Genomic DNA, 26,700 nt, shown 5'->3' on the forward strand with positions numbered 1-26,700 from the left:
TATCCTTCACTAAACTTCTGGGTTTTTAAAAAAATTCTTATAAAGGAATATGTAGCTATCTATATTGTCAAAATTTTCTTTTGAGATTTGTTCAGGTGGTTTTCTAAGTATTGCTTTTCACAACTGTGTCTGCTTTTCATTTCTCTCCCAGGTAACATTGATGCTAAATATATATTTGTATTTAACATATTTATTGTATAAAAATGTAGATAGCTCTCTATATAATTATATAACAATTAAAAATGTGTCTAAAACAGTGCTTTTCCCCCTCTGATGTTGAGAATAAGCCATAAGCTCTAACACTGAACTACATCTCTAGCCCCCAAACATGCCTTATTTTTTGATAAGTTAATATTATGATGGACTGATTTTTGTATAAATGCTATTTTCTCAAAAGTGCAATTGGAAATATAGCCTAAAGAAGTATTCTGGTTTTGTTTTGTTTTCCAAAAATTTAATCTTAGTTTGAGCTATTCTTTGTTAAGTATACTCCTTCTTGGGTACATTTTTCCATGTTTCAGAGATGGGTTTATATATTTTAGAAATGGAAACATTTATAACAAGTCAGTTCCAACTTTTGGATTTCATCTTTGTTTAGCCACAGCCCCTTCTATCCACATCTGGGATGCAGTGAGCAAGCAGACTCTATCTATACTAAGATGCTACCATTCAAAGGGAGTGTGTTCGGTCAGCTTCAGTGCTACTGGCAAACTCTTGCTGTCTGTGGGACTAGACCCAGAACATACTATTACCATTTGGAGATGGCAGGAAGGTAGGATAATGTGTGTGAATATGAATTATATATTTAATATTTGCCTTAAGTTGGTGATTGAATCCATTATTCACAATAGCTCTATCCAGTACATGCACACAGTTCGTGGTCCTATAGGTAGGTTTCACTTTAAAAGTCCAGTGAAATTCTAAGTTCACAAAACATAAAATTAATGAAATTATTATTAAAAATTATTAACTGCTGTTCCTTTCAGTAAGAAACTATATATGTATCTTTGCTAATTATTAGTGATTAATTGGTGTTAGAGGACCTTAATAAAGAATAAAAATGTGTGTGTGTGTGTGCGCCTGTGGGTGAGTGTTTGCAGTGCTGTCAGTGCTAGTTAGACAGGTGCTGCATTCCTGACCCATGAAGTATATTTTAAATGATATTGGAAGACCAATAGGATAGTATTACCAAACATACAGGGAAAAGAAAAGAATGTTTCCCAAAATCATTTTATGACCCTTAAATGGTAATGAAGCTCCCTGTAAATACATAACTCAGTTATGGAGTTATAAAGGACTTTCTACCCAAGTAATTATAGTCATGTGATTGCTTGGTAACAGAGCAAGGGCCACAGCCCTCCCTTTTGTAAGCATTTTGTTTTTTTAAAAATCCATGTATTTTTAACAAATATTTAATTATATAACAATTTAAAATGTATCTAAAACAGTGCCCCCCCCACGTTGAGGATTGATAAGCCATAAGCTCTAACACTGAACTACATCTCTAGCCCCCAAACATGCCTGTTGATTAGCTTGGTTCTTATATTAACTTGGATAATTTCGTTGTATCTTCTTATCAGGTGCCAAGATTGCCAGCAGAGTGGGGCACAACCAACGTATTTTTGTAGCAGAATTCCGACCAGATTCAGATACCCAGTTTGTCTCTGTGGGAGTAAAACACGTGAAATTCTGGACCCTGGCAGGAAGGGCTCTTCTTAGCAAAAAAGGGCTGCTGAACACACTGGAAGATGCCCGGATGCAGACCATGCTCGCTGTCGCATTTGGTGCAGTATGTCTCTTAAAATGTTGTGTAGGGGTGTAATTTTGACTACCAATTTTCTTGCCTGAAATAAGCCACATCAATGTTAATATGGCAGGTAATCTGTTGATGTCCTAGTCAGGCATGTATTTCATTTTTCAAAAGTCTGATAGTTTCAGAAATGAGGGAGTGGGAAAGAAAGCTCTTGAGGGAGGATTATGATGAAAATTTGAGTCCTTAGGCTTTTGCTGTTCTCCAAGGCTTTCACTAGTCTTGTAACTGTCACCATATATATCCTGAAACTTCTGTCTTCCTAACAGTTCTTCACATACCTAAAAATTTGTTAAGAGTAGCCAGGTGCAATGGCACATGCCTGTAATCCCAACTACTCAAAAGGCTGAGGCAGGAGGATCACAAATTCAAGGCCAGCCAGTCTAGGTAACTTAATAAGACAGTCTTAAAATTTTAAAAAATAAAAAGGCGGGCTGGGGATGTGGCTCAAGCGGTAGCACGCTCGCCTGGCATGTGTGGGGCCCAGGTTCAATCCTCAGCACCACATACAAACAAAGATGTTGTGTCCGCCAAAAACTAAAAAAAATAAATAAATAAATAATAAATAAAAAGGCTGCGGATGTAGCTCAGAGGTAAAGCCCTTTGATTCAGTCCCTGGTACTGCAAACAAAAAAAAAATTTTTTTGTTAGAGTAAAAGAAATATGAGGGGTTGGGTTTTGGGTTTTGGCTCAGTGTGCTCGCCTAGCACATGTGAGGCCCTGGGTTCAATCCTTAGCACCACATAAAAATAAATAAATTAAATAAAGGTATTGTGTCCAACTACAACTAAAAATAAGTTTTTTTAAAAAAGGAAAAATTAATCAAGAAGCATGATTTTCAAGTAATTTAAGTTTGGACCTAGGTTTAGGATTTCCTTTGCTTTCTTTCATCTTACATAGTTGCAAGTGTCCTGGGCCAAGAAGGGAGTAGAGAGACAAAAGGAGAAAGCACAGTCTCTGGTTTGACAGAAGAGAGATCAAGAGCCTTCCCTCTTCTCTCCTCACTAGGTCCTACATGGGCCCATGGGTGAATTTATAATCCCCCGTCTTTTCTTTAATACCTTACTCTGGCTAGGCTTCTAAAATCCTTTGGTGAAATAAAAACAACAACAAAGCAGATTTCCTTATTATGTGTTTATATAGGTATGAAATTATTTGAAGGAAGGAAAAAATAAGTTTAGAACAATTAACTACACTTATGTTTGGGGGAAAAGGCCACTGAAAATGTTGGTCATGCTATGTCAAGCTCCAATTGAACATTCTGGGCATTCTTAACATTAGATCAGTAGTTTATTTCCAGAAGAAAACCCACACATTTACATGCTTCTGACATTTCATTTGCCCATGTAGATGAACTTCCTTCACTTTTAAAATTCCTCATAGTCAATAAAAAATAAACAAAGATTAAATATTAAGAATAAATGAGTTTTAATGTATGAAGCAACAGTATAATCAGAATATAACAAAATAAGTTTATGCTCAGTTTAAGCATTTTTAAAATTGTTAAAACATATAAAAACATAAAAGTGGGACATATTTATTTGGCAGAATGTTGAGTCTATGCTAGGAACTATAAAAAGAAAAGGGAAATCATCTCCATGCCCACAGAACTTACATTCTCCTTGCAGACAGGCAGGAATTAGTGCTACTGCTAAAGTGAGTGAAATCATCAGAACTTTAATAAAGAGTTCTCAAAACCCCCTATGACTGGTACAGATAATAGTTTTATTTTTTAGGGGAAAATGCTTTGCTGAACCTAATAAAAAGTCTTCATTTGCTGTTCCTTTTTTTTTTTTTTTTTTAAATCTGAGAACTTTATTTATTGAGCAGTTGGAAGGAAGCAGTCCAACAAAAGAATATAAACTAGAATTACAGCATTTTAGAATTGGAAAGAGAGAACTGTCCAAGGTTACCCCAGCTAAGTGACAGACTGGGAAAGGAAAAGCCATGAGGCAGCTGAGCCTGGAGTTCAGGTTCTGCCTCTTGGGTCCATCTCTCCATCCATACCTTGCACATGCTGAATCACAGATGAAGTAGCATCACACTCACAGATTACATCTGTTTGAACTCTCTTTGCACTTTTGATGAGTTTATCTCCCCCTTCCCCACTCCTTTTCAGAATAACTTGACGTTTACAGGTACCATCAGTGGTGATGTCTGTGTGTGGAAAGATCACATATTGTGTAGAGTTGTGGCCAGAGCTCACAACGGGCCCGTGTTTGCCATGTATACCACCCTGCGAGATGGACTTATTGTGACTGGTGGCAAAGAAAGGCCGTGAGTCCTCTTTCTTTTCACAGCCTCACTGAATACTTGCATTTGTCATCTACCTAGGGTTTTCACAGTTGGGTATTCTTGTTATTTCTAGGCTATGGGTTATCTTCTCTGGCCTTCCTCCTCATACGCTTCAACTATAATGCCTTCTATGTTCCTTCTCTGGATTCTCCTACCTAATCTTAAATCGCTTTTTCCCCCCTTGTAGATAAACCTAAACTCCAATGGTAGATACTTTTTCTTAGGTCTAGATAGGTATTTTTCTTACAGATTAAGAACTTAGTTTGGGCTGGATTTGTAGCTCAGTGGTAGAGCGCTTGCCTGGCATGTGTGAGGCCCTGGGCTCGATCCTCAGCACCGCATACAAATAAATAAAAGATCCACTGACAACTAAAAACAAATTAAAAAAAAAAAAAAAAAAAAAAAGAACCGAGTTTCCTCAGGACTGTGTGCGTGCATGTTATTTGCCTTCCATGTGTGAGGCACTGGGTTTGATCCTCAGCACCACATAAAAATAATTAACATAAAGGTATTGTGTCCATCTACAACTAAAAATTTAAAAATATATATGTAAATGTAAGGAGAAACCTGTTTCTGAATGATTTTCAAATCTCCCAACAGTAACCAGATATATCTACATGTTGGAATGTGACGCACAAGCACATTTCACTACAGGAATGGAAAGAACCCACATTCATCAGTTACAAGAACAGAATTTCCTTTTCACCTGAAGAATGAATGTATTGTGGCATGCAGGCACATGTTCTCCTAAGACAAGCAAATTTATCCAACAGAAAACAAAGAAATACATTGTTCAGTTATTCCAAGAGAAAATCTAAAAGTGGACTGTCTTTTACAAATAACTCTACACACTTGTATTTCTCACATCTCCCCATTTTGCACACCACTTCTCACTAGTAGCCTTTGAACTATAGGATGTCTTGATAGTGGTAGGAAAAAAACATGCTTCTTTTTTGGCCCTTAAAAATAAACTCTATAGCAGGGCATGATGGTGTGCACTTATAATCCTAGCAACTCAGGAGGCTAAAGCAAGAGATTCAAAAATTTGAGGCCAGCCTTGGCAATTTAGTGAGACCATCAGCAATTTTATGAGAACCTGTCTCAAAAGACTGGGGATGCAGCTCAATGGTAAGGCGCCCCCAAGTAAATAAGACTATAGTGTATCATCTGTAATCCTATTATCTTGCTTCACGTTTCAATTCCTATGTTAAAAATGGTTTTTCGCTCATCTTAAGTAACATGAAGAGGAAAATGTATGGTGGAAGCTAAACAAGATAAGCCAGAGAAAAACGAATAGTTCACAAAATAAAATTTGCTGAATCCTAAGGTTGCCATAGAAATTTATAATAAATTATATAGGGCTTTTTTAGTATTCTACTTAAAATTTAGTATTTGTTATAATGAAAATTATCTATAATAGTTACTAAGATACTTTTGGGGTTTGGTTTTATTTACTTAGGTCAAAAGAAGGAGGAGCAGTTAAACTGTGGGATCAGGAACTGAGACGATGCCGGGCCTTCAGGCTTGAGACAGGACAAGCCACAGACTGTGTTCGTTCCGTGTGCAGAGGCAAAGTAAGATGTTCCTTGACCTGATATGGTGTAGCAGAAAACAGCAGTTTTTACTGATTCTCTCAAATTGTGATTTAATGGACAATATTTAATAATACATGAGGATGGGTTCACTTGCTAGTTATCACTCCACTTTGAGTTCCGTAGTTGATGCCAGTGCAGTGCATAAGATGGGAAGCCTTTCTTAAATCTAAACAGGGTTTCCTTTCTTAAATCTGCTAACTGTGGTAGACAGAATTGAAAATCCCTGCTAGTTGACTCATTTTGATTAGACAGCTGTATACACTTTGTAAAAACATACATCCCTATAAAAACTGTGGAGCATGTATGCACTCATTAAGTGTATTTATAAATCATATATGTGCATTAACTCATTCTGCTTATTCAAAAATTAGCTAAGCTTATTTATACTTGCTCTTTAAAAATTCCAGTTCTATCTTCCTATATCTCAATGTACTTATACCCCTTTTTGGACATCCTTAGATTATCACAAAGTCACAACTCAGATTATGTAAGAATCTAGGTGGATTCTCATCACATGGACTCAACTATGCACCCCAGCCCAGGGGTCTTGCTGATGTGTGCCTAACACAGAAAAATTCACATGAGCTAATGATGGGCTTGTGACTAAATTAGCTCAAAGCATGTACCTGTTGTGGTACATTACATACATCATTCCCTTTTATGTTTCAGGGCAAGATACTAGTTGGGACAAGGAATGCTGAAATAATTGAAGTTGGAGAGAAAAATGCAGCATGTAATATTTTGGTTAGCGGACATGTGGATGGACCGATCTGGGGGCTAGCAACACATCCTTCCAGGGATTTTTTCCTTTCTGCTGCAGAGGATGGGACAGTGAGACTCTGGGATATTGCTGATAAAGTAGGTACAACTTTTTAAAAAATGTTAGTTTCTAAGAAGTGGAAACCCTAAATTGCTAGTACTCAGAATTATGTTGAGAATTTTGGGAGGAAATTGGCTAAATTTATTAGTATTTCATTTAACTTGGTCTTCTGTGTCTGTTTTGCTTCTTATACAGAAGATGTTAAACAAAGTGAATTTGGGACATGCTGCTCGTACTGTGTGTTATAGCCCTGAAGGGGACATGGTGGCTATTGGAATGAAAAATGGAGAATTTATTATTTTACTTGTGAGCTCTCTAAAAATATGGGGAAAGAAGAGAGATAGACGATGTGCAATCCATGATATCAGGTTAGTTGACAAATGGAATAGAATTTTTAGTAATTGGGCCCAAATTGCAAAAAACCTTATCTACATCTTCAAAAAAGGCCATATGACTTATAGCATTCTATGTAAATTGTATGCTGAAATGTGGCCACTTATATACATAATTCTCTTTGCAATGTTAAATCCATGGGGCACCAACCAGTGCTTTATAATACGAAGTACTAGGTAATGTTAGTGTCACACTAAACATGTACAGCAAATTCATTATGAACTCTCACTCTTAATAGTCACCTGCCCTTTAGAAGTTTGAGTTATAACCCCAAACATAGCTTCTCTTACTATCAGTTAGGCTTCACAGATTATCCTCTGTGACCTTTCCCTTCATGTTTCTCCTTTGTTGCACTTTGAGCCTTGAGATATGTTCTCTGGATTCCCATTTCTTGTTCATTCAGTCTGTCAGCACTGAACACCTATCAGGTTCCAGAATGGGAATTAAACATTTTTTTTGAAATTTTAATTTTCAGTGCTTAAGCTTATTTAACTGAGCTGCCACTTCACTGGGCACTTCTCTGTGATCAGTAGATGAAATTATTGCATCTGTCAAAGTGTGCTTTCTTCACCAGTAAAATCCTTTCATAAATGAAACCTGCTCAGAACTTTAGTGTGTAAAAACAGTAAAAGTGGCTTTCCTTGCCCCTACATGTCCCTAAGTTATCTCAACAAGACTCATAGAACATTCTCAGACTGTCTCAGGCTGTCTCCCATGTTTACCAGGCAAATTGTATTCACTTTGTCTTTTAACACAAGTTTTTCCAAGCTTCAACTAGTCACTTCATCTCAACAAGCTGAAGCAAGTTGAGCTGGACAATGTTCTTAAAGCAGCTTTAAGACATCATTTTTCCAGCTGAAAGAATCCTATCTTAGTGAATTATATTAATAATTATGGAATGGTAATGGATTTTTTAAAAGATATTTTTAAAGTAATTGGGTGATAACAATAGAATATTCAAATGAAATGTAAAACTTTCTTATTTCATTTAACAAATACAGTCTCCATATACATGATCAGTTGTGTCAGACAAACTTGAAACCGTATCACAAACTTACTTTCAAGAGCTAGAAAGGAAATTTCTTAAATATTTAAATATTTAAACTATTTCTTATGATCTAATGTATTTTTTTTACATTATGTTATATATTCAGGTTTAGTCCAGATTCCCGATATCTGGCAGTTGGTTCTAGTGAGAACTCAGTGGATTTTTATGACCTAACATTGGGCCCCACCCTTAACAGAATCAGCTATTGCAAAGACATCCCAAGCTTTGTCATTCAAATGGACTTCTCTGCAGATAGCAGATATCTCCAGGTATGGCACCTAATACCATATACCCAGTTTACAAGGTTATTTCTGCTTTTACGTTGAATGCATTTAAAGCAGAGTTCCATGGCTTCTCAGCTCTTGCCTTTTGTTACCACTCATCATTTTTGCATTACAAATCTGTAATACCCCATTCTTTTTTAAAAATAAATTTCACTCTATTTAAGGTACACAACATGTTATGGAATACATATTTATAGACAGTGTTGCTATAGTGAAAGTAAAAGTCACTATAGTGAAGAAAATTAACATATTCATCATCTCAGAAACCCATTTCTCTTTTTGTGGCAAGACTGGCTAAATCTACTTATTTAGCATGAGTATCAAATACAATACAATTTTACTACCTGTAGTTCTCATGTTGCACTTTGAGCCTTGAGATATGTTCATCCTACACATCTACTACTCTGGCCTACATTCTCTCCATTTCCTTCCCACTTACCCTTTTCCCCATAGTGACTTTGGCATTCTTCACATTAAAATATGTAAAACAAAGTAGCAATTTGCCAGTGTTCTATAAACCCCTTGTGGATTTTGCCTTCACCTAATGGGATTCTCGTCTCACTTTAATTTGACAAAAGGTCTCTAGTGGTTGCTATAAACGGCTTGTCTATGAAGTGCCTTCAGGAAAACATCTTTTGGATCATGCTGCCATTGACAGAATTACTTGGGCTACATGGACTAGGTAAATACTGCATGAAAGGGCAGCAGCAACTTTTTAGGTAACTTGGAAAATCCTGTTTCTGAATAGTTAAGAGCCATTCCACAAGGGAATAGTAATTGAGTTCCATGTTTCTGTTACCATATCTTGAACTCTTAGGAAAATAATTTTATGTTCATGCTGCATCCCTTTGAATTGAACATATTTACGTGCTTTATCAGTCTCCATGATTTACCAAGTTCTTATAAAGAAATTTTTTTAAAAATCGAAGTTATGATTTTTAAAATGCCCTGATATGTTCCTGAACATTTAAAGACAGGTGCAAAGGTGCATACCTATAATCCCAGTGATTTGGGAGGATCTCAAGTCTAAGCCAGTCTAGGCAACTCAACAAAAACCCTGCCTCAAAAAAAATTTTTTTTGAAGGGTCAAGGGATATATCTAGCTTCAATTCTTGGTACAACAAATACAAAAATCTTCTTTAAAATTAAAACAGGCAATAAAAATACATGTAAGGTGCTATTAAGTAATGTAGTAGTAATATTCTACTCAAAGGAATGTTACACTGGCGTTGTTAGAAATGAAGCTTATCTATTTGATAAATTTGCTGACGGTATGACAGGTCACCAGGAGCATCCATCCTTTTGGTCAATGAAAAAATGACAAATTCCTATAGCATAGATATCACTTTTAATTTGAAAAATAATTCAGTCAGCTTTCCTAAAGTATTAACTGGGTTTTTAGGAAATATAAAATTTTTAGGTTTTATAAAACCCTTATTATATTATAGAACTTCAATTTTTAAAAGGTAGGAGTTAACATCCAGATGAAATCCAGTCCTCCAACCTGCCTTATTTTATTTTAAATGACAGGATAATATACAGACTGATAAGGATTGTTTTCAGGATAGCGAATCCATCTGTGTTTACTCTGTGGATGTTCTTTTTCTCTCTAGTATTCTAGGAGATGAAGTTATGGGAATCTGGTCCAGGCATGCCGAGAAAGCCGATGTCAACTGTGCCTGTGTATCTCATTCAGGAATCAGCCTTGTAACAGGAGATGACTTTGGCATGGTTAAATTATTTGACTTCCCATGTCCGGAAAAATTTGTAAGTTTTTTTTGTTTAGTATTTTTATCATTTTACAAATAGCTTAGATGTGATCATTAGTACTTTTTCGGAAATATTCAAATGTTTGGACTCGACTTTTAAAAGCATATTTCAAATGTTTCATACTTTCAAATTTTTGCACCCTTTTTTCAAGTCTCCTAAATCCATTACCACAAATGAAAGCAAATAAAATAAATGTCAGGCTGGGATAGTGGCTCAGTGGCAGAGCTCTTGCTTGGCGTATGTGAGGCATTGGATTAAATTCTCAGCACCAATATAAATAAATAAAATAAATGTCCATCAACAACTAAAAAGGTCTCCCTCCAATAATACCTCTGATGATCTTTTTAGCAAACCTTTAAAAGTCAGTTATCAAATTTCCAATGCTTTTCTTAAAATCTTTCAGAGACCTGAAGACATCTGACTGCCCAGATAACCTGGTTTGTGTTAAGTATAGATCTGTTACTGTCTCTGAAAGAAAATTTTAATCATTGGGTGTGGTCCTAACTCCCTTCTCTCTCCATAGTTCTTGTGATTAAAAGTTTATGGTTCCTAATAACAACTTTTAATTTTTGTTAAATAAAATGTTCTGAGTTTTGTCTGTCATTGTTCTTTAGGCAAAGCACAAAAGGTTCTTGGGTCACTCACCCCATGTGACAAATATTCGATTTACCAATGGCGATCGACATGTTATCAGCGCTGGAGGTGATGATTGCAGGTCAGTAGCTTTCTTAGTCCAAGAAGAGCAGACTATCTTTTTACTATTTAATATAAAACTTCTGAAAGCTCTGGTTAATAAACTCAACATTTTCTAAAGGTAGTGTATATATATACTTATGCAAATACAGAATAAAGAGTTAATGGGAAATACAAACTTCTGAAAATCTAGAAATGTAATGAACTCCCTTACATTTTTTTTTTTTTCTGATTGCAGTTTATTTGTCTGGAAATGTGTACATATGCCTCACTGAAAGAATGGATGTTGGGAAGACAACACATATTAACAGTCTTTAGAGATCAGAATTACAAAGAAGAAAAACAACCAAAACCAAACTCTGCATGGTCAAGTGGTGCTAACTGCAGACTAAACAGGGAGAGATGCCCAGAATCATCAAGACTAGTAGAAGATTGCTAAGTTCAAAACATTTGCTATACACACTGTCCATAATTCATTCACTGCCAGATAATTACATTGAAGGAAGGATTGAATACTCGTTGATAAAAGCCACCCCATTATTATTGAGGAGTGCAATTTTGGCAAACCTGTTGGGGAGATGTAGGGTACAGCACTCCTCAAAAGACTCCAAAATGTAAAAACCCAACTCGGAAAATTTTCAGCTTCCTTTTAGGAAAACTATTTCCTTTTTTTTTTTCCAATTAAGTATTTTATTCTTGCATTTCCATTTAGAAAGGAAAAGCCACCTCACCCTAACAGAACAGTTTTCAAAAGGCAAACATTTTCCCTTTGGAAACAAACACAAGTTTTCCTGGAGAATGTTTCTCATACATTAATAACTATAAGGACATTTCTCCTTGTAGTTTGAATTGAGGAACAAATCCAAAGTTAGTAGTGTAGTGACTTGCTATATTTTCACTTCTAAGCTGTCAAATCTTTTTGTTTAAAAGCCATCTCTATATTTGAAATTTTAAGATTATAGCCTCATTATTAGGAAGGCAGTATGATGAACAATCATTTCCAGTGGTCTACAGTTTTGGGGTTTTTTTTAAGGTTTTCAGATAACAATAGTATTTAAGTGGAAGAAAGCACTGCATATTAAAGATATACGCTATAAACATTTGATTAACATTAAATTCACACAAACATAATTTAATAATTATTGGTATAAAACTTTTATAGCTTTTTCTATTGGGAAAATTTTAGTTAGACATATTGCCACCCCTCCATCAGCTAATTTCCAAAATATATGAACCTAGGTCCATTTGAAAACTTGTCAGAATCCCTTCTTAGTGGATTGAGGTTGAACTTTTAGATCCACAGTCCTTTTCACTTTAAATGCTGCCAAAGATCAGTAATCACTGTTCAGGAATTTGCTGTTTTAGTCTATCTACTGATTCTTGAAGACTGAAAATTAAATAGAGTGCTGCTTAAAAATATATTTTTCTAAATGTAAAGAAGTTAAAGATGTACTACTGGTCCTATAAATTTTTAATTTACTGTTATTTTCTTTTATAGTATAATAGGTAATAGAAACCCTTAGATTTCTCGGATTCCTAGTTTAGTTTGGTAATACATAATGAAGATTCCCAATATCTATTTTCTGTGGCCAACACTGGGAATACTAAAATGACTAAATTACATCACAGAAAGCCTAATCAGTGATTGAACCTGGTCAGTTTTAAAAGTAAAATAGCTGCCTCTCAAGGGTTGAATGAGGGATTAAAGAAACTTGACACATAGACTATATTCTGTCATTATTCACAATAAAAGATTGTCCTAGCTGGGTGTGGTAGCACATATCTGTAAATCCCAGTGATTTGGGAGGATGAGGCTGGAGGATTGCAAGTTTTGAGGTCAGCTTCAGCAACTTAGACCCTGTCTCAAAGGCTGGGGATGTGGCTCAGTGGTTAAGCATCCCAGGCTGGGTTCAATTCCCAGTACCAAAAAATAAATAAATAAAATTTCCCTAAACCAAGGATAGTGGTATACAACTCCAATGCAAGCTACTGAGGAGACTGAGGCAGGAGGATCACAAGTCCAAGGCCAGCCTGGGAAACTCAAAACCCCATCTCAAAATTAAAAAATAAATAAATAAATAAGGTTGTGGGGGTATTGCTCAGTGGAAGCAGTGCTTACCTAGCGTGCACAAGGCCTTGGGGGTTACATCCCCAGTACCACAAAAGAAAGGGGGGCGGGATTTCCTAAATTAAACAAAACTTTAGATTATATTAATTCTATTCAACATATTTTATGAAGAAATTAAAGGAAAAGGCATCCGGGGCCAACCTCACGTAAAAAGAAAATTACTGCAAATTTGAGCCTGTTGTAGTTTTAAATTTTCATTATTAAGTGTGTCGTTTTGAGGAAGACAAAAATTTCAATTCCATCACAATATAGTCAAACTATATTCTTAAGGAAGTAATCTATATAGCACAAACTGCTTCCATTGCATTTTTGTCCATCAAAGTGACTAACCTGGTAAGTCAGCCTTAATCACTTAATCACTGCTATGGCAGTTTCCTGACTGAAGGTCACCTTGACTTAAGTGGGCATCTTACCACCTTGCTGTATTAGCCATCAACTAAGGGAAGGTGTAACATGACCACATAAAATCTGCCCTATATTTTTTTAGCCTAGAGAATTATTTTTGTGTGCAGCATTTATGCTCCTGAATTTACAACTTGAGACTGGTGGCCACTGTAGTCCCAATTCTTTTATGTCTATACATGCATGCCAAAGCACATCACACACTTTGGTATTATTTACTTCATTATCACCAACCATCTTCATCCCCCTTCTGTTTTTATAGTGGTTCATTTTAGACTCTGTTAGACCAACCAACAAATATTTTAGGGTCAATTTTAAGCTGCCCACAAACTGAAAGATAAATATTAAAACAATCAGATTTTAGCATGTTATTTCCATGTAAAAGATTTACGCTAAACCACTTAAGCCCTTGTTCCAATGGAACTATGAAAACTAGAAACCATTTATAAATGATAGTTTTATTAAATAAATCATTTAAAAACAAATTTCTTCTGCAGAGATGCAAAGCATCAACACTGAAATGAACAAATGCCTTAAATTCAGTGGAGCACTCTGAGAATGAGGGGGACTGTCACCTCACCTAGCCTAGCACAGTGGTTGTACCGCCCTTGTGTGCTTCGTTCTTTCAGTGTTTCAAGTCTTCATTTTGGGATCTCCACAGCCAAGTGCAGCTCACCAAATGGTTTAACAACTAGTTGTTTCTTCTCCCAATGGAAAAACCAATGATCACAACAGTAGAAGCCTGGCTTTATGATCTTAAAATGCTTTTTATAGATGTGGGTTTATTATCCATCCTTCAAGAATATGACTAAGTCAATCTTTTTTTTTTTTAAACAGTTAATTTGGTCCTGAAAACATCTGAATCTTTATTATCCCATCTGCATTAATTCACTCTTTACTAACCACTTTTTAAGATTTAATTTTTAAAAACACTACTATACATCAATAAAATCAATTATCTGTTTGTTATTTAATTCTAAAGCATTGGACACATCTTGCCTTAACAATTTTAAAAACCACACACAAAACTCAATAAATACAGTAGGCCAAAAGTTTCATCCTATCTTGCAGTTTACCCATCTGATCTCTGTAATTATATAGCTCTGTCATTTAAAAATATGACTTAAATCTAATTTTTACATTTCAAAAATGATCTTCAGTAGTAACCAAGTGTATTTTCTGTGGAGTTATTTCTGAGAATGTTATTTTTCAGAATGTGGGAATATATATTTATAATCTGTTTAAAAGTTTGTTTTCTCTGATCCTAATGTATATACTTGTAAAAATTTTTGTATATTTTGTGACAATGTAGTTCCCCAAAAAGTTTATTTAAAAAGTATGTTAATAGTAAATGAAAGTATTTTAAAGGAATTGTTCATATTTTTTGCACTTGTCATTCCAATTGCTTTCTTGTTTATGCCCATCACACTCCTTTCACAGAAGGCAAGGGACGTAGGGACCACTGCACCAAAGTGGCACTCAAACTCAGAGGCCTGTACTACCATGTTTTTCTAACTAAATTCTTTTAAAAATTAAAACAGATTTGAGTGACTATTTTAAGCTGCCTCAATACTTTTGGCCACTCCTGTTTTCATGGTGGACTACAAACATCATATCATCTTTGGGAAGAGTGAAAGCAATTCTGCTTTCAAAATAACAGCACTCCTCAGTACAGCCAGTGGTCCTAAACTGAAAGAACCATCACTAACAATGATGGCATGTGCTGAGACTGAAGCAGCAGTGTACAAACATGCCTCAAATGTTTTAATAGAATTTAGCTTTTCCTTAAACTGTCTTTTCATAATCAAAACAACAACAAAACACCCAATGTTAAAACTACTTAATAAACTTACAAACTTGAAAAATTAGACACTTTAGATAGACAATAAACTTCATGTTATGAAAGCAATATATTCCAAGTTTCAAAGATTCGACAAATTCTGTAGAATTATCTTTCATCAGTAGATGGAACCTTTCAAACTGCATGATCTTCCACCAGATAGGACTGGGCGTCATTCACTAAATAAACAAAAACCAAAAAAACACTTTTAATAAACTGCTTTGTACCCAGATGTATCATTCAGCCAGCTAAGGAGTTTCTTTGGACAAGGAATATTGGTCATGCAGTTACATCAGACTTTGTTTAAAAAAATAAAAAAGTCAATTTTATAAAACAAAATATGTAACTCAAATATAGGCCACAATAAATTATGTTCAAACTTCCTTTTTATAGTTTACAATTGCTAATGTCTAAGAAAATGATTTGAGATTCATAAGTACTACATACACACATAGCATAGTTTATGATCAGAATTCAAAGAAATCTGATGTGTAGGCTAAAAATAAGTAATCACAAGATAAAATAAAATTTGGTCCATTGTAAATCATTTTGCTAAAGGGTCCCTGGTACAGTTAAACAAGAAAAAGAAAAGAGTGATAGTTCAATTTCTCCCAGGTTTCTGGATTTATACATTAAATAAGCTACATACTAGAAAAATATTTGAAAATGACATCAAGAGAATTAATTTTCATCTTTACCTGGTTTGAGGTCGAATCCATTTCAAGGCATGTCTTGGTGGTACAGTAATGGTGGGATGATAGAATGTACAGTCCGGTCTTGTACACTGAGTGTTAAATCTACAGTGCTACATAGAAACAACAGCATGAATAAAACAGCAGCATTCAATAACATGCATAAAATTAAACACAACTTGAGAGTAACCAGCCCACCCCTAACCATTAATGGAGTAAGATACCTGGCAACCTTTGATGAATGAACCTTTCCCTGGGATGCAAAATCCTAATCAAAGAATCACAGCAAGTGGAATTTCAAACTTTAGCATACCATACAGACTTCTAATCAATATAGTATTTATCCCTCCATAAACTGCCTAACATCCCTCATCAAAGCTTTTGTGAGTTTGTGATGAGGCCTTACATATTCTGGTTAAGCATTCTACCACTAAGCTATGTCCCCTGCCCAGAAAGCCTTTCAAATAACAATTTTCAGGCTGGTATTTCAGAGATATTCACTCTGAGCAGCCAGCTACTGATACATCAACAATCTTTAGCACACAAAACCATCAGTTCAAGTAAAGCAATAATTCTGAACTTCATTATCTCAGTCTGTTATGAGGTTAAAAAAACAAAACAAAAAAAATCCCAAATGCTCAGGGGCAGGAAAATATGGCAAGCAAAGCTGACCCCTATCCTCTCAGAGCTCAAAATACTAACATGAAAGAGGTTCAGACCACTTAACATGAAGAGCCACAGAGCTCAGCAACAACCAAGAACCAACTTAAAATAGTTCTTGAAGACAATAAAGTCAACTGACAAAAATGATATAACACTGGGAAGGACAAAGAGAGGAAGAGATGCAATTTCTTAGTGATCTTCCACACTAAAATGATTTTGGGGAAAATACAAGTTCTTACTTTTGGATGGTAGAAGGGACATTCCATTTTCTTACATGCTGGGAAGTAACGGCAGAGCTGACTACTAGAAGATGGTGTTGGTGTTGTAACTGCTGACAAATGTAAGAATAAAGAATATCACATTTGACAAAATAATTTTTATTGCAATCTAATGATTCCTTTTTAGTTGTCAACGGACCTTTATTTATTTATATGCAGTACTGAGAATCAAACCCAGTGCGTCATGTTAGCAAGCACTCTGCCACTGAGCCACAATACCAGCCCTAATGATGATTTTAATGGAGGTACAAACCACTTAAATTAGTATGCTAAGTTTTATGTGTTCACTAGTCAAGATAAAATACTTCAGAATTCTCTAGAATGGGCATACTAGCTCTGTAAGACTAGTATGATTAATTGACCATGTCAAAATTATTTCTAAATTTCTTTTTCTCATGCTTTCTTTTTTTAACCTAAATGCAGTAGTATACAGTCACTAACCTGGTTTTGGAGGCAGTACTGGAATTCTTCTACTCATATGAGTAAAGGGACAATCTGGCTTAGTACACTTTGCATCAAATTTACAATTTGGATGAACAAACAAACATTTTTCAGCAAATTTACAATTGGGGAAGGCTCTACAAAACAAAGCACATTATTCACAGTTAATATTCTCAATGCATTATTATTTTTTTGTAAAGTGGCTTCTTGTACTCCATCACTACTTGTTTTAAGAAATGCAGAAGTCAGAGGAAAAAATTCTCCCATTTTTAAATGAGGCTAAATATTATAATAGGATAAAACTATGTCCTTCAAAGCCCGGAGCAACACAAAAAGGTTTTCAAACAAAAGCCAAACCATCAGAAAAGGTAGATTTGTGTGTGTGTGTGTGTGTGTGTGTGTATGTGTGTGTTAAGAGACATGATACTCTATCAGTAATGTCTATCATTTGTGAAATAAACTCAATACAGCAAGCACATCCTATGGGCCAGGTACTGTGCTACACAGATTCATGGTCTCCTTATGTGTAACCATATTGCTCCCACATCAAAATTTCATTCCAGTAATTAAAATGTGGAAATACTCTATCCACAGGACAAGAGAAAAATTCTAAAAGCTATCTCACGAACCAGCTAGCTGGTCAAAGAAAACTAAATGAAGTTTAAAAATACTTTTCCATTACCATAACTAAATTTCTCCCCAAATCCCCAACAAAATTTTTGCCTGTGAACACAGTAATACTAACAGAGGCAGTTATGTACCTATCTCCTTAAGTACAAACATTTAAGGAACCCAGACATTTCAGTTATCTAATAGGTCCAAAGCAAAAGAAGCACCCCCCCAAAACACACCTGTATGCATGCAGCACAAGTAAGCTACTCTACCGAGGGCCACGGTACATATGACTGTATTTAGTTATGAAAATCAAACTTATCCACCAAAAACAACCCCACAGAACTGAAAACCAGCATCAGTTTTATGTTACTCACTTGCAAGGTGAAATCGGATGATGGTATGCACATTCATCCCCATTTTTACAAGCAGGCCAGTACTTGCAGCGCTCCAAAAGCTTTTCTGGTTTTTGTACCACACTCAGTTCACTCATCTCAGCTACAAAGGGGAAAGAATTAAAAGTATCTCATTAATTATGAGCAATTCAGTACATGGTTCCTTTAATAAACTTCCGTTAAACCCCAGTCTTAAAATCTTAACATGTTAAGTTTACAATCCTATATAATACAGGAGCCCAAATCTGATTAACTATAGTATAAACAAAATTCCATAGGAAAAAAAAAGATTACCAGGAAGGAGACTATAACTATACTCCTCTCATTGTAAAAACGAAAAGTGAACAGTGATTACATACCTAAGGCCCAAATTTTCATCAAAATCTCAGTATCATTTGAATTAAATATAAAAGACATGGGAGGATGTCAAGTTGGGAGCTAATAAAATTAAATGGAAACCAAAAACATAAGGTGATAAGGAAATATAAACAAAATTTCATATTCCAGCAAGATTCTGAGTGCTCAAATGTGTTCCCATTTGATGAAGTATATTCATTAAGTCTGGGTGCTAAAATCACAGCACTGTCTAAAAAGAGAAAACAGCTTTATTTAAAATGTGTCAGAAATGTCATTGTCTATAGGGGCTGGGCAAGTCATCTCTCAGAGAAAATATGGCTGAGTATAGAATGATAATTGGCAGAAAGAGAGAGGGGAAGAACAGCAACCTGGAATGATCTCACTGCCTCTCCACTAATTCATGTCCAATTAGATCAATTCCTATGGCACAGGAGAGGGGACCTGTGTTGCCAGATATTTATCCTCCCATTTCAGTTTTTTTTTTAATGCTTACAACTAATTTACATTTAGAACACTGAATAAAACAATTCAAATTATACCTAAAGGCCACTATCAGCTGCTCGCTTCTGGCCTAACATAACAGCCAAAAAAATAGCATCATGGTGTTACATGTTATGTGTTCATATTTGTGTTTATGAAAGTAAATTATCACTGCAGCTGTATTCCACCAGTCCTCTTGCCTGAGGTCAGGCAGGTCAAATCTAGCTCTGCACCTTAAGAGCTCAGCTAGACATACTGGGTAAGTGTTATCTACCGTCACTGTACTTCAGTTTCCTTATCTATACAAAGAGAAAATGTCTTCCTTAGAATCTGATGGTTATATGGAAAGAAGAATGCAAAAGAGGCAACCACTTATAACCTAATTTACTGATCCTAGGACACAACTTTTGTCCTCCTTACAGAACATGGAACTTGAATCCAATCATAGCCCAGACAGGAGCATCATTAAACAGCTATTATGACCACGCCTAATACATAAACTTTCTATTCTACTTTTAAAATAGTAGGGGCAGGCTTGAGTTGTAGCTCAGTGGTAGAGAGCTTGCCTAGCATGTGTGAGGCACTGGGTTCAATCCTCAGCACCACATAAAAATAAATATAGTATCGTGTCCATCTACAACTAAATATATATATATATATATATATATATATATATATATATATATATATATATATATATAAAGTAGGGACTTGGGATGTAACTCCGTGACAGAGCATTTACCTAGCAAGAGCAAGGCAAGCCCAGCATCACAAAATAAAGAAAATTGGTAAAGTCATTTATTTTAAATTCAGCTTTAGATCTAAGATCTAAAGAATACCTCAGAGCCTGGGAAGAGGAATTTCCTAATTTTTAAACTTCTGTTTTTATTCTTGAGGAGAAAACATGTCCTGCCCTCCTCCTAAACAACACATTTGTGGCATACACATGAGGACCCAGGGCAAATGAAAATTAATTATCAAAAAGCAGCATGGCTGGGAAAAGGACTGAAATAGCAAAATACTTAACAATATTAAGGAAATGAAACACTTTTTACAAGGAAAATTTCTCTGATGAAAACCCTAAGCAACAGACACAAAAGTCATGCCTCTGGTTTTCCTCAACTGACATTTATTTCATAAGTTATTACAACTTTTCATATTTAAGTTTTAAGAGACAAATTTACTTTTTATTGAAAGCTACAAAATCTATGCTGCCAGAAAATGATGGCCAGTAGGGTGGCACTCTGTAATACCACTAAAAAGCAGAACTTCAAAACTCCCTTCTTCGAGGCAGATACTCCTTGTGACAGCTCTTCAGGAATCTCTCATGCCACACTCATGTCCTTGTTACTACAAAGCTTTCCTCAGGCAGGAGCAAATCACTGCAAACCCCAATCACAGCACTGGGAAAGGAAGCTCACCACTCATCCCAGCTGTCTCCACCACGGCCACGGCACCTGTGTAACCTAGGCAAGAATTGTCACTAACATATTATTCATCGTGTCACTGCTACTGTACATACCAACTCAGCCTAACATGAACACCCACATTAGAATGAAATTAGATCCTGACAAAAAATATTAGTCTATCAAATTGAAACAGGGAAAAAAAATTTAAAACCAGATACATAAGAGTAGTTAAAAAAAAAAAAAAAGAACTTCCTCTTAGACAAAACACACAAGTCAAGAAAGCTATACTACCTGACTATTGCAGTTCATCCCTCGTAACTATTTTTAAATTTTCCCTGTTAACAGGGTCATAATTTTCAACTCCTTCCACAAACCAAAATAATGACACCTATATCACTGGCTCACAAAAGGAAAAGCACTCCAAGATAACAGTATTATCTCACTAACTCATCATCTCCCTCAACAGTATACTTTAAGCAATTGGCAAAATATTCAATACATTTTTATATCTCTGGCAATAAGAGGGGTACTTGGGGAAAATTTTTTAAATTACTGTTTTTCTTTGAATCTGTTCATTTTTAAGATTTAAGAATTCTCTCTCCTGCCAATGAAAGATGTTTCTAAAAATTCCCTATCATGAATGAAAAAGGAGCAGTGGTACTATAGTTCCTTCCACTGGTATCCGGGGGGACAAGAAAGTTGGTGATAAAAAAACATCTGCCTGCCTAAATGCACAGCACTACATGAAGCAGTCTCATGTAACTTCTGTTAAATATTATGCTTCAATATTCAATCCCAAGATGTATCCTGATAGATAAGGTGAAAAATTCTTAAGAAATTTTACAGAGGTGGAAAGAGCATCAAAAATCCAAATTCACTTTTCTCTCAAGTTAATTGATAAAAGATTACTGCTGGTATCATGAAAGAGTGACAGCAGTTTCTAAAGGGAGGGGAAAAAAAATAAAGTAGCCAAGGCATCAAGATGATGGTTCATTCTTCAACAAGCATAGTTATGTGGCAATTTAGATTTCATCACCAAACTCCATTTAAGTGTAGATAACTGCCCCGCTGTGAAACACAGGAGAAAACGTCTGAGATATAACAGATGGTTTTGTCTGAAAGAAGAAAAGGCCATTACTGAATATAAATAAAAGCCAGGCCTCCAACCAATATTTATTTAAGGTAAAAGAAAGAAGTCAAGGATTCCCTTTACAAGTCAGCACCCTGAGAAGGGAAAATCTGAGCTCTCAACACACCGTAGGAAAAGCTACCATCTGGGTCACCAAGCTGCCTGCTCATCAACTGCAACTGCTGTGGGTGGAGGAGACCTTTGAGTCCCTTGTTTGAGGCTGCAGTTTGGTTTACGGGTTTCATTCCTTCAAAGCACATGTCCTCCTCTTGATCTGACATGTATCCTGGGGGGCTGGGGACACCATCCAGCGTCACTATAAACTTGGGACTTGCAGGTTTATCTGGTTGTACAAGATCTCTGCCAGACAGATAAAAAATACCATAGAATTAGGGAAACAAACACAAAACGCTGAGCTCCTAAAGTGCTCTTCAGCAGAACTATTACTCCCTTGCTTGGTGTTTGGTTCAGTAAAAAAAGACTTGCTAAGATTCCAAGTACAGCATTAGAGGATTCCTGATAACACAAGGTGGCCATGCCTAGTCACTGCAGCATCACCAGTGACCTAACTTGTGCTTACTAAAGACAATCTCCCCTCAACACTGACTCCACTGTCCACCTGATCCTCCCTAGGTTAACGTGGAAAAAAAAACCAAAAAATTAACACAGATGCCCAGATCACAATGGCCAGCAGTTTTATGTCTATACTAATTTTATTATCTGTACTTTTCTTCCTTTATAGAATACTTGAACCATTTTCTAAGGGAAGAATCTCTCAAACTCAATCTACAAACTGTTTTTAGAAAAATGTCCTGATTCTGGTTACCTGGCTTTTAAAATTTCATTTTGTGCATGTGCATAAAGAAAAAAACTCTTACTGAGCTAAATTATATGCTAAGTTTTATTTGTAGATCAATGGATTTCTGAATAAGAAAGATGAACTGGAATTGTTGAAAACTGCATTCAGGTAACTATTCATGGCCTAGCTACTGAATCAATAAAAGCACCCACTGCTGGAAACTGGGGCAGGGAGGAGGGAAGCTGGGAACTACTGGTAGACCTGCACTATCTAATCACACAAATTAGCTACACAAGAAAAAGAAACCATCTACCGTGTCTGCATAAGGTGTCCTGAAAGTACCCGAAGGGTATCTGCAGTCTTCATCCCCGACTCTTGGTTTGGTGCCACTACTATTTCCTCAGACAGCTTTGGCTTCTTCAGAATAAATGATCTTGTGTCTGCATGGACCATGGATTCCATGTCATAGTAATCTGAGCCAAAAAAATTGGCCATAAATGTTTACTTTTGAATACACCTTTTATTCCCAACATCACACATGTGAGAAGAATGTCAATCTTTTATAAATTACAGTTACTTTCAAAGGAAAATCACAACTGGTTCTTCTCATGAAAAGTGTTGTAATTCTATCCCAAACATCTTTTCAAAGAACTCAAGTAGTCCCTTCCTCATATGGCACATTACACATGACTTGAATGAACACTCCCTGCCTACAGCAGAGAAAGGTTCTCCTGAGATTCATTTAAAAGGATATTATCAACCACTAAAAGCAGAACAGTTTTTTCTAAAGACATGGAGAATTATAGATGCCTAGAATCATGATACACATGTTGAACTACTTTTCTAAAATCTATTTTGCTCATTCTACACAGTAGTCCTTACAGAGAAGAACAAAACCTGCTAAAAATAATTCATGTGGCTTATTTTCTACCTGATTGTAGATAGAGGACTACTTTGAAAGGGAATTATCACAAATGGGCATTACACTGACGTTCAATGCAAATAACCACAAGCTCGTATCATCTACAATATGCTTGAGACTGACTATAATATATGAGACCTACAGCCCAGAATGGATATGGCTGACCTATCAGTATGCCACCAACTAAATTTAATATTTTTTAATAACAGGGACCAAAATTCACAGGATATTCACTCCTGAACAAATAATTACTACACAGCTGAGAGTACTATGCCAGATACACAAAGAAAAGGAGGGGAAAATAGACATATACACAATTCCAGAACAGCACGACCTCAAAGGGATACAAACAAGTGTTGGGAAAATACAAAGCAACCTGCTCAAACTGAAGAATCAAGGAAAAGCTTGCCAAGGATGAAGAGTTGAGTGAGTATTAAAGGAATGAGTGCCAGAGAGCAAAGAAAGCACTTCATGCAAAGAAAAGCACATGTGGCAAAACAAGGGAGTTAACAAGGTCTATGAGAAAAAGGAGAAACGTGGAGTGGCTGCACAGGTTGTGTGCAGAAGGCTGAGCAGATGAGTGGCAAGAATACAATGAAGGACGTTTTATGTCTCAATTCTTTGGATTCTGGTCTGGAAGTAATGACAAATGAACAGATTTCTATGTAGAGAAGTGACATGACCAAGTTGGTTTTTAGAAAAACAGTGTTACAGAAGGACATGAGTTCTGAGATTCTTCAACCCTCTGTCCCTATAACATATCTGAGAGGGGGAGAAGACACACTCCACACCCCATCAGCACCAGGATGTCCCAAGAGCTGCCATTCGAACCACCTTATCAGGAAGGGACACCCCTGCTCTCCCCAGCAAGAGTAGAAAAGATGGCAAAGGGGAACAAGATGGTTAAGAAAAAGATGAGATGGGAAATACAGGAAAAAGAGAAGATTTAAAAGGTAATGTAAATTTCAATTTTAGACATATTTAGCCTCAAGTCTTTGTGGAATTCTTAGATGTTTAGGAAGAAAACAGATTTGACCCTCAAGATGAGGAGAGAGAGATGCAGAGATTAATTCAGTGCTGCCACCTCACTGAATCCTCCTAGGAAGCCTGAAAAACAGTATTTTTTTCCATATTATTGATGACCAATTCATAGCCCCCAGTTCTTTAACTGCGCACCGAGATTTCCTGACTGGCAAAGGCAAAGCCCAGAAGTTGATCTGCTGCAGCATTCCTTCCTCCCCCTGTATTAAGAAAGTAGTTCCACTAGTTCACACCTGGTGAGAAACACAAAACCGAGATTAAAATAACGCTGAGGAGCCAGGTGTAGTGGCACACACTTAATCCCAGCTACTCAGAAGCCTGAGGCAGAAGGATTACAAGTTCAAAGACAGCCTGGGAAATTTAGCAAGACCCTGCCTCAAAATAAAAAGGGCTGGGATAAAGCTTAATGGTAGAGCACCCCGGGGTTATTGCTCCAGTACTGCCCCCCGCCCCCTGCAACACAAAAAAATTTAGCTCAGGGATATGGATAAGAGGTTACCTTCTGAGGAGCAGTGGAGAAGAGAAGCTGTTAGAGAATAGGAATAACAAATAGAGCAGAGTCCTGGAAGCCAAAGGATCAAAACTCGAAGAAAACATGGAAAGCAAGCGTCATGTGCCTCAGAGCTTAGGGAAGTGTGTGTCGAAACCACAGCTTCCCATATATACCAGCCACCAGGTCACCTCTGTAAGCTTCCCATCAGCAGCCTGGGTCACAAGCAGATGAGAGTGGGAGATGTCTTCTGGTAGACAGAGCAAGCTGACCCTGCATTACTTTTGTTCCCTCCTGAAGCCCCATGAAACTGTCAATAAAGATTAGTTTTAAAAATCTGTGGTGCCTCACATATGTGCCACAAGTGCTCTACCACTGAGTACCCATCACCCAGCCCAAGTGGTAAACAACAAAGCATATACCTACAAAGAAAGTAATTATAAAAGGAGACAAAACAACATTTTGAAAGTATAAAACAGATGAGGAGGCATTAATAACAGAATTGCAAAAACTGAATTCTAAGCCAAAACAATGCAATCCTATTTAGATCATGAGATTCTCCAAAAGCCCAGGAAATTTCAGCAAAGGGGAAGGGCATAAGAGGGGTATGCTGCTCAAGGGTCCACTTCAGAAGCAATCAGTCTTTCCTAAACACTAATTCTACTGATTTGATTTGTTTGACCCTCACCACACCTACCCCTACCTCTCCAGTGAAGACCTTCTGAATGATGTGGAGATGTGCTGCAGAGGCCTAGGGATGAAAGAGTATGGTCTTTGACAGCACATTCCACAACAAAACAACCTAAATATTTATTATGAAAATTTGTTTAAAAGGTAGTAGATTTTCAAATAACCTTTAATCATTTCATACATTAAACCAAAAACAGTGGAATTTTAGGCTTGTGAGAAGGTAAATACAGAGAATCCCTGCATCAAGGGATGCCAAGCCATACTGAAAGAAGTCCACACTGAAATGGGGAGGTATGTTAGGTAAACATTGCATAATAATTAATGCTGAGGAACCCACCATGCAGCCCTCTTTGGAAAAGCTAACCACCCTGAGAAGAAAGGCCTAAAGGCACTCCAAAACTAGACAGGAAAGACAAATAACTCCCAATAACAGGACCTACATTCAAATATGAAGTCAAGAGCCCCCACGCCCAAACCCATGAACCAAATATCAATCCACTTTGAATGCCTCACTCAGTAAGAGACAACCAAGGATCCCCACAGGGAAAGCCTCTACCATGAAACAGTCAAAACAAACAACTTGAAAACAAGACCAAGGAAGAAAAAAATCCAAAGAATTGTGAGAAACCTTCAGCATTCTCAGATAAAAAGTATTACAAACATGAAACAAAATTGGTATGTTCAAAAATTTTTTTTAAAAGTAGAATATGCAAAAACTGAAGATTTCTCAGGGATAAAAAGGATAGGAACTTAAGGACTATAGTCATTCATGAGCCACACAATAACTACTTGATACTTCAAACTTTATGTGCACTTGCAGGTTTTAAAAAAAAAAAAAGAATGCACAAAAGCCGATGAAGTGAGTCTAGCGTATACAGACCTTGATTGTCAAACTTCTGGGGGGAAAAATTACTATGTCTAAAGCAGGATGGAATGCTGGAAGATGAGAGGGTAAAATAAAGACTGGAAAGCATCTCAACACTTCATAGGCAAAAGCAAAAAGCTAGAGGAAAGGCAGAGACAAGCTGGAGGAAGATGGTGACATGGTCATGCTCATCAGATGGGTAGGATCTGGCACCTGCATGAAGGTGAATCCGTAGAGAAGGAAAGGGTATCTGTCTGGGATAGAGAGCTGCAGAAGGGTAAGGGAATACAGACACTGTATTTCTGTACTGTAGGGTGAAGAAAATTCAGAAAGGGGTTGAAAGGGAAGGAGTCCAAGGA

At 36.4% G+C, this 26,700-nt stretch overlaps 2 protein-coding genes across 6 annotated transcripts in view; one reads left to right on the forward strand and one right to left on the reverse strand.

The window, feature by feature from the left end:
• Nucleotides 1-13,608, forward strand: part of Eml5 (EMAP like 5) — a 182,690-nt gene extending 169,082 nt beyond the window's left edge. The window contains exons 32-42 of the mRNA XM_071607616.1: nt 599-772; nt 1,581-1,789; nt 3,930-4,087; nt 5,565-5,679; nt 6,370-6,558; nt 6,716-6,888; nt 8,068-8,230; nt 8,824-8,927; nt 9,859-10,012; nt 10,630-10,730; nt 10,947-13,608. Of these exons, the coding sequence (XP_071463717.1) occupies nt 599-772; nt 1,581-1,789; nt 3,930-4,087; nt 5,565-5,679; nt 6,370-6,558; nt 6,716-6,888; nt 8,068-8,230; nt 8,824-8,927; nt 9,859-10,012; nt 10,630-10,730; nt 10,947-10,983 (1,577 nt within the window). The 3' untranslated portion in view covers nt 10,984-13,608. The remainder of the gene's footprint in view (nt 1-598; nt 773-1,580; nt 1,790-3,929; nt 4,088-5,564; nt 5,680-6,369; nt 6,559-6,715; nt 6,889-8,067; nt 8,231-8,823; nt 8,928-9,858; nt 10,013-10,629; nt 10,731-10,946) is intronic.
• Nucleotides 13,609-13,680: 72 nt separating this feature from the next.
• Nucleotides 13,681-26,700, reverse strand: part of Zc3h14 (zinc finger CCCH-type containing 14) — a 51,919-nt gene continuing 38,899 nt past the window's right edge. For 2 of the 5 annotated variants that reach the window (XM_071607615.1, XM_027931564.3), the window contains 7 exons: nt 22,647-22,806; nt 21,662-21,894; nt 18,142-18,262; nt 17,153-17,289; nt 16,673-16,764; nt 15,777-15,883; nt 13,681-15,257 (listed from right to left, as the gene is read on the reverse strand). In XM_071607615.1, the coding sequence (XP_071463716.1) occupies nt 15,251-15,257; nt 15,777-15,883; nt 16,673-16,764; nt 17,153-17,289; nt 18,142-18,262; nt 21,662-21,894; nt 22,647-22,806 (857 nt within the window). In that variant the 3' untranslated portion in view covers nt 13,681-15,250. The remainder of the gene's footprint in view (nt 15,258-15,776; nt 15,884-16,672; nt 16,765-17,152; nt 17,290-18,141; nt 18,263-21,661; nt 21,895-22,646; nt 22,807-26,700) is intronic. The other 3 variants (XM_027931565.3, XM_027931567.2, XM_027931566.2) reach the window with 3 other exon arrangements.

The sequence above is a fragment of the Marmota flaviventris genome, chromosome 2 (genome assembly GCF_047511675.1).
Source record: "Marmota flaviventris isolate mMarFla1 chromosome 2, mMarFla1.hap1, whole genome shotgun sequence".
Classification (NCBI taxonomy): Eukaryota; Metazoa; Chordata; class Mammalia; order Rodentia; family Sciuridae; genus Marmota; species Marmota flaviventris.